Source organism: Phoca vitulina, unplaced genomic scaffold, assembly GCF_004348235.1.
Source record: "Phoca vitulina isolate PV1807 unplaced genomic scaffold, GSC_HSeal_1.0 scaffold22, whole genome shotgun sequence".
NCBI classification, from domain to species: domain Eukaryota; kingdom Metazoa; phylum Chordata; class Mammalia; order Carnivora; family Phocidae; genus Phoca; species Phoca vitulina.
The window spans coordinates 9,138,924-9,150,957 of NW_022589725.1; the positions used below are offsets into that span (position 1 = coordinate 9,138,924).

Here is a 12,034-nt window from a genome sequence, read left to right on the forward strand (position 1 = left end):
TGTGTTTAGGAGGATGTGAGTTTTATCTTTGTTTTATTCTTCTTGTTGAAAAATTGCCATTTTTCTTTCAGTTACTTTATCAAATCCATTCTTCTCGTACCCAGAATACATAATCTGCCCTAGCAGATTAACAACAGATTTAGAGAACTCCTTTTCTTCCCTGACCCATGTGAGGTCTTGGACCACTTAAATCCAAGTAGAAGAGTATCATCCTTCTTTGACAAAGAAAGAGAAAAGAGATTGTCCTCTTTGTTATAGGAGTTTTTACCCCCATCTCTTTGTAGTTTATTCCTACCTATTGGAGGGGCCTAAGAGTTTGTGTGTGCCCTCAGGGCAGAGAAAGGGAGGTATCTGTGTTTCAAAATAGCCAGATTCTTTTTTTTTTTTTTTGACAGAGAGAGAGACAGCGAGAGCAGGAACACAAGCAGGGTGAGTGGGAGAGGGAGAAGCAGGCTTCCAGCTGAGCAGGGAGCCTGATGTGGGGCTCAATCCCAGGACCCTGGGAACATGACCTGAGCCAAAGGCAGACACTTAACGACTAAGCCACCCAGGCGCCCCTAGCCAGATTCTTAAAGGGGTAGGGCACTCTCCTAGCTTGTCCCCTTGGAGATGTCAGTAGACCAATATCACTCCTAGATGATAAATTTAACAGATTCTAGGTATTTTGAGAGGGTATCATTGGGAAACCTTTGCCAGTCTCTAGGATTCTGAATACTGCACTCATGAGCCTTTTTGCATAGACTGCGATTTGCAGAAAGGCCCAGGGCTGGTCCAGGTGGAGTCCCTCTTCAGCCAACTGACTCATTTCAGAAATTCTGATAATTATAGAGTTGCGTGTCAACAAAGTTTCATATTATTAAATGAGTGGAATGTTAAAAATCACTTATGAATAAGATAAACTAGTGATCTCCACTTTTGGTTGCCCACATCAGCAGTAAAAATCCAAGTGTGTATATTTACTATAAAATATATTATGTACATTATAAAATTTACATGAAAAAAGATGTTTTTAAAGGATGAGAGTAGAAAAATAAAGTTATATTATTTTCTTCCTGCACCCCAAGGGATTGTCTTAAAATGGCTATTCTAATATATTCAATCTGAAGATGCCAAAGGTTTTTCCTTAACATTCCTTTTAGTTAACACAGAACTGTCCTTTCATCAGATTTATGTAAGCTCTGATAACTCAGAGACCCCTCCATGGACACCTGACTTTCCTATATGATTTTATTTCCTAATCTCTTGTTTTAGAAAATAGAAGGGAAGGATTTGTTTGTCCCTTTTTGTGATGTACTTATAGATTATTAATTTCTGTTCATTTTCAAGTTAAGCTAAAAAGATAAAAAAATAGATTTACATTTTACCAGTTTACAGGCAATTTCCTTGTTCTAAGGCTGCTTTTGTTTTTAAGGTCATGGGCCATTTTCTCATATGTTTGATGGACGATTTATTCCACTTGCTCGCCCAAATGTGAAATGGACGGTATGTATTCATATATTCAATAGTTAGCAAAGACTATTTAAGCAACCATTGCTGTGTGATAGTATACTTCTCTATTACAGTGTACTCATATTCATATATATATGGCATATGTGTGTGTGTGTGTGTATTTAATTTGATCTCCCAGTAGTCTTTAAGGAAAGAATCATTACCTACATTTTTATAAGTGTAAAGGAACTTGAAGCTCACAGAGGTATACTGATATACAAAAAAATCACAAAGCTTGGGGCGCCTGGGTGGCAGTCAGTTAAGTGAACGACTCTTGGTTTCGGCTTAGGTCATGATCTCATGGGTTGTGAGATCGAGACCCTCATTGGGCTCTGCATTCAGCACAGAGTCTGCTTCGTCTCCTTCTCCCTCTGCCCCTTCCTCCTGCTCACACGTGCTCGCTCTCTCTCTCTCAAAAAAAAAATCTTAAAAAAAAAAAAAAAATCACAAAGCTGTTAAATGGTAGAGCCAGCACTAGAAAACCAGGTTTTCTAGCTGCTAAATTTTTAAAGATTTTTTATTTATTTATTCATGAGAGACAGAGAGAGAGAGAGAGGCAGAGGGAGAAGCAGGCTCCCAAGGAGCAGGGAGCCCGATGCGGGACTCGATCCCAGGACCCTGGGATCATGACCTGAGCCGAAGGCAGACGCTTAACCATCTGAGCCACCCAGGCGCCCCTAGCTGCTAAATTTTTAAAAAAGATTTTATTTATTTGAGAGAGAGACAGAGCACAAGTGGGGTGGAGGGGGAGAGGGAGAAGCAGACTCTCTGCTGAGCGGGAAGCCCAACTCGGGGCTCAGTCCCAGGACCCCCAGATCCTGACCTGAGCCAAAGGCAGATGCTTAACCAACTGATCCACCCAGGTGTCCCTCTAGCTGCTAATTTAATGCTCTTACTATTCTATCACACTATTGAAAAAATAAATAAAAGGCCAACGCCATTTTAACTTTTTTTTTTTAATCATGAAGTAGCCAATACCAGGCAAGTTTCATCATTTATATTAATTGAACTATTTTATAATTAGGATATGCAGGTGGCTGACCCGTATTTTTGGAATCAATTTTTGAAAAGTGAAGTTATGCTGGCTTCCATTTTTTACAACATTGTATTTCTGGAACATGGAGTAGAAAAGGATATTAATATGTACTGAACGGTTCTTCCACATCAACCTCTATTTTCTTTCTTTCTTTTTTTAAAATATTTTACTTTTCTTAAGTAACATCTACACCCAATGTGGGGCTTGAACTCATGACCCCAAGATCAAGAGTCACATGCTTCACCAACTGAGCCAACCAGGCACCCCTACTTTTCTTTCTTTCAAAGGAAAAATTCACATATAGTAAGTTGTACTGATCTTAAGTGTACAGTTCAGTGAATTTTTTTAAAGTTTGTTGTTTGTTTAAGTAATCTCTACACCTAACATGGGGCTCAAACTCACAACCCCGAGATCAAGAGTCACACACTGCACTGACTGAGCCAGTCAGGTGCCCTGGTTCAGTGAATTTTGGCAGGTGTATACATCCACGTAACCACTACCCAAGTCAGGATATGGAATGTCTTCATCTTCTTGGAAAATTCTCAGTCGGTGCCTACTTCTCCCTCATCACCTTCTGAGTTTTATAAACTAAGATTAATTAGCTTTGTCTATTCTTAGATTTGATATAAGTAGAATCATATCGTAGATACTCTTTTGTGTCTTGCTTTTATTCACACAACATGATGATTGTGAGATTCCTTCATGTTGCATGCATCACCTTCTGATCCCTGCTTATTGCTGAGTTAGTATTCTGTTGTATGGGTAAATTGTGATTTGTTTATCCTTTTTTCCCTTTGATAGAATTTGGGTTGTTTTCACTTTTTGACTATTACAAATGAGGTTGCTATACACATCACTGTACATGATTTTTGTGGAAAATGTCTTCATTTCTTTTACGTAAAATGCCTAAAAGTGCCACATCATAAAGTAGATGCATGTTTACTTTGTTAGAAACTCCCAGACCTCTCCCATATTGTACCATTTTATGCTCTGTAAGCACTGTGGGAGATTTCCTTGTCCCATAGCCTCATCAACATTTGGTTTTTTAGATTAACCTAATGAGTGTCAAGTGGTGTTTTGGGGTTTTGGGGGGCTTTTTTATTGACGTTCTTCGATGTACGTTGAATACCATTTCCTGTACTTTGTTATTGATATATCTTTTGTGAAGAGTTCTTTCAACATTAAAAACTGTTATTGCTTGCCTTTTAATTGTTGATTTGAGTAATTATATATATGATATAACTATATATACATATATAATAGTGTATGTAGTAACTATATATATATATATATATAATAGATATATGTATTGTGAAGATTTTTTTCCCATCTCGAACTTGCCAATGCATTATTTTTAATAGTGCCTTTTGAGAAACAAATTTTAAATTCTTTTTTTTTTTTTTAAGATTTTATTTATTTATTTGACAGAGAGAGACACAGCGAGAGAGGGAACACAAGCAGGGGGAGTGGGAGAGGTAGAAGCAGGCTTCCTGCCGAGCAGGGAGCCCGATGTGGGGCTCGTCCCAGGACCCTGGGATCATGACCTGAGCCGAAGGCAGACACTTAACAACTGAGCCACCCAGGTGCCCCCAAATTTTAAATTCTGATGAAGTATTCTGGTTCTTCGACTAAGATGGGTAGTTTCTCTGTAGTTTTGCTGCCTTGGGGCCTCATGCTAAACGCCATAAAATAACTGGCATATTGCCGAAGGCTTTTTTCCAAGTGTTAACTTCCTGCTCACATCTGTCTGCTTTTGGTTGCCTGCCAGTACCTGTAGGAAGTTGTCCAGACTTAATAGTTGTTTTCTTCAGCAAGGCTGATCTAAAAAGGATCTATTCAGTCATTTGCAAGTCTTTGTATTTATTTTTTAAAGTAGGCTCCACTCCCAACATGGGGCTTGAACTCACAACCCTGAGATCAAGGCGTCCCAATTTCCAAGTCTTTATATTTGAAAATTTGGCCTTTCAGCAGTGTCTGGGTGGCACAATCAGTTAGGTGTCTGATTCTTGGATTTTGTTTCAGGCCCTGATCTCAGGGTCATGGGATCAAGCCCCACGTGGGGCTCCTTGCTCGGCACTGAGTCTGCTTGAGAGTCTCTTTCCTTCTGTTCCTCCCACTCGTGCTCTCTCTCTCTCTAAAATAAATAAATACATCTTCCAAAAAAAATTTTTTTTTGGCCTTTCAGGGGTGCCTGGGTGGCTCAGTCGCTAGAGCATGCAGCTCTTGATCTCATAATTGTGAGTTCAAGCCCCACGTTGGGTGTAACTTAAATAAATAAATTTTTAAAATTTTAAATTAAAAAAAAATTGGCCTTTCACCTTTTTTTAAGATTTTATTTATTTTTATGTTTTGTGTTTTTAAAAAGATTTATTTATTTATTTTTAAGAGAGAGACAGACAGTGGAGGGAAGGGCAGAGAGAATCCCCAAGCCAACCCCTTGCTGAGAGCAGAGCCTGACACAGGGCTTGATCCCACGACCCATGAGATCATGACCCAAGCTGAAACCAAGAGTCAGATCTGACTAAGCCACCCAAGCACCCCTATTTATTTATTTTTATTTTTATTTTTTAAAATTTTTGTTCTTTTAAAGATTTCTTTATTTGAGAGAGAGAGAGCACATGAGCAGGGAGAGGGCCAGAGGGAGAAGGAAAGAAGCAGGTTCCCTGCTGAGTATGGAGTCTGATGCTTGGCTCCATCTCAGGACCCTTAGATCATGACCTGAGCCAAAACCAAAAGTCAGACACTTTATTTATTTTAGAGAGAGAGAGAGAGAGAGCATGGGAGCAGGGGAGGGGCAGAGGGAGAGGGAGACAGAGAATCCCAAGCAGACTCCATGCTGAGCGGGGAGCCCAACTCGGGGCTCAATCCCATGACCCCGAGATCACCCTCCAAGCTGAAATCATGAGTCAGATGCCCAACCACCGACTCACCCAGGTGCCCCTATTCCACACTTTCTTAATTATTATTACTTTATAATAAGTCTTGATAGTTGGTAGTACAATTGTTTGCACCCTGTTCTTTTATTGAGTATCTTTGGCCCTTGGCTCTTCTATTTTAAATTTTATAATTTTCTCCATAAAGTTTTTATACATCTTTTGTTATATTTACTCCTGAGTTGCTTATAATTTTCCTTGCTCTTGTCCATACTATCTTTGTGGGACTTAGATTTTTCTGTATATATACATTTTTGGGGGGGTGCCTGGCTGGGTCAGTCGGTGGAGCATGGGATTCTTGATCTCTGGCTTATGAGTTTGAGCCCCGTATTGGGTGTAGAGATTACTTAATAAAAATCTTTTAAAAAGTAATATATTTTTTTCTGAACCATTTGAAAGTAAGTTGTAGACAAACCCCTTTATTCCTAAATACTTCAGTGAGTATTTCCTAAAAACAAGAACATTCTCTTACATGACCTCAGTACAAGTACCTAAACCAGAAAATTAATATCGATACTATACTATTATCTAATTTTTATTTCTTTCAAATTGCACCAATTGTCCCTATAGAAAAGGAGGAAGAAAACTTTTTTTTTTTTCCCTCCCTGATCCATACATACTACTTAGTTGCTATTTTTCTTTACTCTCCTTTGATCTGGAACAAGTCTTCAGTCTTTATCTTTTAAGACCTTGTTATTTTTCTTTTTTTAAGATTTTATTTGTTTATTTGAGAGAGAGAATGAAATAGAGAGAGCATGAAAGGGGGGAGGGCCAGAGGGAGAAGCAGACTCCCCACTGAGCAGGGAGCCCGATGCGGGGCTCGATCCCAGGACTCCAGGATCATGACCTGAGCCGAAGGCAGTCGCTTAACCAACTGAGCCACCCAGGTGCCCGTCGACCTTGTTATTTTTTGAAGAGTACAGTTGAGTTGTTTCTGGAATGTCCTTCAATTTGTCTGATGTTTGCAGTTTTCTGATACATACTGTCAGACTCTGTGTTTTTGGCAGAATGCCACATTGTATCTTCTTAGTATATCACATCAGAGGCACATAAAATCTGTTTAGCACACTGCTGGTGATATTAACTTTGATCACTTGATTCAGGCAATGTTTACCAGATTTCCCATTATAAACTTTAACTGTTTTTTCTCTTTGTAATTAATATGCATCTTGATTCAATTTTTAAAAAAATAGTTGTAGGACCATTAAGGTTTTTGTTTTCATATTGAATCAGTTTTTGGTAAGACCTGTGATGGCACCGATGTCTTCAGGGGATCATTTGATTTTTACAATTATGAATGAGAGAGCGGAGACAGAGGAGTAAAAAGAGGCCAGTTTGAGATTCCCATCTCAATGCTGACCACAAAGCTCTAAAACGCTTTTGTTTTTACTGGCAAGTTTGCAATTACCCCTTTTCGCCACTAGATGGAAGTGCTAACAGAATTTGTAACGATGTTTCAAGGCTGATGAAATAATAGAACTGAATTTTTTTTTTAATTTTAAATTTTAAGTAGGCTTCACACCCAATGTGGGGCTTGAACTCATGACCCAAGATCAAGAGTCTCATGCTCCACTGACTGAGCCAGCCAGGCACCCCAGTTGAACTGAATTTTATAGTGATTCTACCTGTGTGACCGGGTAATATTCTTCTGTCCCGTACTGTGCAGTACGTCTGTACTGTAAATGATTATATCTCATTAAATATATTTATTACTTTCTTTAAAAAAAATTTATTTATTTATTTGACAGAGAGAGAGCGCACAAGTGCACAAGCAGGGGGAGCGGCAGGCAGGCAGGCAGAGGGAGAAGCAGGCTCTCCGCTGAGCAGGGAGCCTGAAGCGGGACTGGATCCCAAGACCCTGGGATCATGACCTGAGCTAAAGGCAGACGCTTAACCAACTGAGCCACCCAGGTGCCCCACATTAAATATATTTATGAAATAATGATGAACATGATACATAAAAGGCTTATCGGTAGTAAAATAGAAACAAATTTGACAGGTTTTTAAAAAATATCTGCAAGGGATGCCTGGGTGCTCAGGCGGTGAGGCATCGGACTCTTGATCTTAGCTCAGGTCTCAATCTCAGGATCCTGAGGTAAAGCCCTGCCTTGGGCTCCATGCTGGGTGTGTAGTCTACTTAAAAAAAAAAAATATCTGCAAGACAGTAGCTGAAAGCTAGATAATTAATATGCAGTAGAAATTTATCTTTGAATTACCTGGAATCAAGAATAATTTGGATTATCTGGGGTCCCTAATGCACTAGAGTTTATAACAGACCATATTGTGTTGACTTTTCCTAGCATGAACAGGGCTCAGTGATGATGTTTGAGCACCTAGTTAATTCTAATGGACTCAAAGAAGTCATGGAATACTATGGTCTCATCCCTGAAGAAGACATTTGCTTTATCAAGGAACAGATTACAGGACCACTTGAATCACCAATCAAAGATTCTTCGGTAAGTTCGTGTACAACTTAATTTGAATTGACTGTGTTTCCTGTCTAGTCTTTCCTAGTTTCCTTCAGAGCTATATGAAGAGAGACATTTGGCTATTTTAAGGAGACTAAATGATAAAATACATGATATGTTTCTACTGTTTAATACCAAAAAAATGAAAGGCTTATCTATTTTTTTATCTCTTAACTGAGATCTTTAGAAGTTACCCCCCAAATTAAAATACATATGTAAATATTTTTTGGCGGATAGATATGCAGTATTCTACATAGGAGTCGGAGGTAATGTCATTTGGAAAATGTAAAAGTATGTGTCTTGTTTCCCCATTAAAATTAACATGTTTGAGTGCTGGGGGAAAGGTGTGAGGGAATGGGAAGTGGGGGGGAGGGAAAAATGAGAGGGGGCAGGACTCAGAAAAGGAAATTTAAAAAAGAGAAAAAAATAAAATGATAAAAAAAATTAGCGTCTGAAATATTTAGATATATGAAGACCTAGAAAAAAAGTTGAATAGTTCAAAGGAAAATCTCTTTTGTTTTTTTGTTTGTTTGTTTTAATTAAAAAGAAGTTGAGGGGCGCCTGGGTGGCTTGGTTGATTACGTGTCCAACTCTTGGTTTTGGCTCAGGTCATGATCTCAGGGTTCTGAGATTGAGCCCCATGTCAGGCTCTGTGCTGGGCATGGAGCCTACTTGGGATTCTCTCTCTCCTTCTCCATCTGCCCCTCCCCCCCAGATAGATAGATAGATAAATGATTGATAGATAGATAGATAGATAGATAGACAGACAGACAGATAGATAGATAGATAGACAGATAAATGGGGCACCTGGGTGGCTCAGTTGGTTAAGCATCTGCCTTCCGCTCAGGTCATGATCCCAGGGTTCTGGGATCAAGCCCCACCTGGGGCTCCCTGCTCAGCAGGGAGTCTGCTTCTTCCTCTGCCTCTCCTCCTGCTCATGCTCGCTATCAAATAAATAAATAAAATACTTAAAAAAAATAAATAATAAAAAAGAAGTTGAAAAATAATTTCCCTCTAAATTTTTTTTTCCTTGAATAAATATACAAATCTATTTGTAAGATATAAGATGAAGAGCTGGATTTTGAAGCAAATACTCTATTTCCAAAATATGGGAGCTTCAAAAAAAATTTTTTTTTAAGATTTCATTTATTTATTTGACAGAGAGAGAGCATAAACGGGGGGGAGCTGCGGAGGGAGCAGGAATAGCAGCCTCCCCTCTGGGCAGGGAGCCCGATGTGGGGCTCGATCCCAGGACGCTGGGATCATGACTGAGCCGAAGGCAGACGCTTAATGACTGAGCCACCCAGGCGCCCCGAGATTTTATATTTTAAAGAAACTTTTAAGCCAAGAAAAGAAGAAAGCTTGTTGGTTATGAGAAATGTAACGAGTTAGGATCCCCTTTTTTTTTTTTAAGATTTTTTTTATTTATTCATTTGAGACAGAGAGATAGAGAGCATGAGCAGGGGGAGGTTCAGAGGCAGAGGGAGAAGCAGGCTCTCTGCTGAGCAGGGAGCCAGATGTGGGACTCGATCCCAGGACCCTGGGATCATGACCTGAGCCGAAGGCAGAGGCTTAACTATCTGAGCCACCCAGGCGCCCCGAGTTAGGATCCTTTCAATGGCACAAGGTTTAGTATTAACAGGATATCACATACCTTAGCATTTCTTTAACTTTTTCTAATAGTTTAGGAATTAAGTGGAAGAAGGAAAGAGTAGAACCTTCTAAGTTATCTCACATTCCCATTCAAGTATCTGTTTATGATTTTTAGGTGAACACAGTTGCTTTGCTTTGCTTGTAAATAGATATGGTTCATATCCTAAAACTTTGGTGAGTTTTCTTGTCTTCCAGTGGCCATATAAAGGGCGTCCTAAAGAGAAAAGCTTCCTTTATGAGATAGTGGCCAATAAAAGAAATGGCATCGACGTGGACAAATGGGATTATTTTGCCAGGTATGCACTGAACACTTCAGAAAAATTGGTTAAAATCCTTACATGCTTTAAATATATTTAATTTTTACTTAAATAAATAAAAAATGAAATTCTTGTGTACATTTAGTGTTAATATTTAAGGTACAGTTTCCTCGTTGAAAAATTTCATCTCTCTGCTTTGGAATCTTTCCAGGGACTGCCATCATCTTGGAATCCAAAATAATTTTGATTACCAGCGCTTTATTAAATTTGCCCGTGTCTGTGAAGTAGATAATAGGAAGCGTATTTGTACTAGAGATAAGGTGAGTTATGTCAGAGGAACAATAAAGAAGGTGTAGTTCCTAGTTCCAAGTCTAGAAGTAATCATTCAATAATTTGGAAAAATCACAACCTGGTAAATTGTCAATCTCTTTACTTTACAGTTAGCACTTGTGAATATCTAAAAGTTCTTTTCACTTCTGCAAAATTACAACAGACATTTATTGAGTATTGTGGTAGGCACTGTTCTAAGTGCTTTAGGTGGATTAACTTGGTCCTCACAACCCTGTGAAATAGATACTATTTTTATGCCACTTAATAGGTGAGCAAATTGAAGCACAGAGAAGACATATAGTTAATAAATGGCAGAACTGGAGTTTCAGCCCAGAAAGTTTGATTCAAGTCTCATCCTTAACCATAGTTAGTGATCTATGTTAGTGTTTCATAATAGGTAAAATACTAAATCATTAGGTCCCTGCTAGATTAGAGTCATGTAACTAAAGAGTAGTATGGGATTGTACTATAGAAAGTCTTTCTTTGGGATGCCTGGGTGGCTCAGTCGGTTAAGCATCTGCCTTCAGCTCAGGTCTTGATCCCAGAGTCCTGGGATCAAGTTCTGCATCGGGCTCCCTGCTCAGCGGGGAGCCTGCTTCTCCCTCTGCCTGCTGCTCCCCCTGCTTGTGCTCTCTCTGACAAATAAATAAAATCTTAAAAAAAAAAAAAAAAGTCTTTTGAGAATAAAGAATATAAGAAGAATAATGCCTAACTTCTAGACTTGTTGAGAAGATTAAAAAACATATTGAAGATGCCTAAAACAACCTGCTACAGAATTAAAACAATAGATTAAGAAGAAAAGTTGAGGGACGCCTGGGTGGCTCAGTCATTAAGCGTCTGCCTTCGGCTCAGGTCATGATCTCAGGGTCCTGGGATCGAGTCCCGCATCGGGCTCCCTGCTCGGTGGGAAGCCTGCTTCTCCCTCTCCCTCTGCCTGCAGCTCCCCCTGCTTGTGCTTGCTCTCTCTCTGACAAATAAATAAAGTCTTAAAAAAAAGAAGAAGAAGAAAAGTTGCAAACCCAGAAGAAATGGTTTTCCTAACCTGCCTTGTAGTTTTTTAATGGACTCAGGGATTTTAATGAGGTAGCTCCTGTGCATAGCCTTCTTGTCTGTCAGCATCCCTTTTCCTTGTCCTATGTACTTATCTACTAACAAGGGTAATATAACCTGACCCTGCATTAATATTTATTTCATGTTTTCCTGCAGGAGGTTGGGAATCTGTATGACATGTTCCATACTCGCAACTCTTTGCACCGCAGAGCTTATCAACACAAAGTTGGCAACATCATTGATACGATGTAAGAAATTCGACTGCTATTTCTCTATAAAATTTTTTATGATGCTTTGTTAGATCATTCTTGGGTCAAGTTGAGATTTCTAGATGAATTCAAGTGAATTTTAAATGAATAAATCTAAAATGGTTCCCTTAATACAACAAAAAACTAGCATAAAGTAAAGGAGGAGAATGAATAAAGGGGATAGATGAAGGGTGGAAGAGTTGGCTTCAACTAGACATGAAGAGGCATGGCTTAGACCTCCCCAGAGCTAGTTGCTTCTGTGCCAGGTATTAGTATCCAGGTGAGAGATAAGATGTGAATAATTGACACTCTAAAACTAATGACAAAAAATTAATTTTAAGGATGAAGATTAATATCTGTCCTCACCCTGTCAGTTATTTGTGGAAAATAGTGAAGCCGATGGGAATTTCACCTCTTCTCCCAGACCCAGTGGGAACCGTAGCAGGAAAGTTGGGCCAAGTACAGATACAAGCACGGCCATGCTTCTCTATGAGACTCAAAGACCCATGGAGAGTTCTCAAAAGTAGAGTCTGAGTTATTCCATGTCTCTGAAATAGTTTTAAATTGACAT

General features: G+C 39.2%; 1 protein-coding gene across 1 annotated transcript in view; it reads left to right on the top strand.

Moving 5' to 3' along the window:
• Nucleotides 1–12,034, top strand: part of SAMHD1 (SAM and HD domain containing deoxynucleoside triphosphate triphosphohydrolase 1) — a 52,279-nt gene that overhangs the window by 21,350 nt on the left and 18,895 nt on the right. The window contains exons 6-10 of the mRNA XM_032419448.1: nucleotides 1,412–1,482; nucleotides 7,758–7,913; nucleotides 9,774–9,874; nucleotides 10,047–10,155; nucleotides 11,372–11,463. Of these exons, the coding sequence (XP_032275339.1) occupies nucleotides 1,412–1,482; nucleotides 7,758–7,913; nucleotides 9,774–9,874; nucleotides 10,047–10,155; nucleotides 11,372–11,463 (529 nt within the window). The remainder of the gene's footprint in view (nucleotides 1–1,411; nucleotides 1,483–7,757; nucleotides 7,914–9,773; nucleotides 9,875–10,046; nucleotides 10,156–11,371; nucleotides 11,464–12,034) is intronic.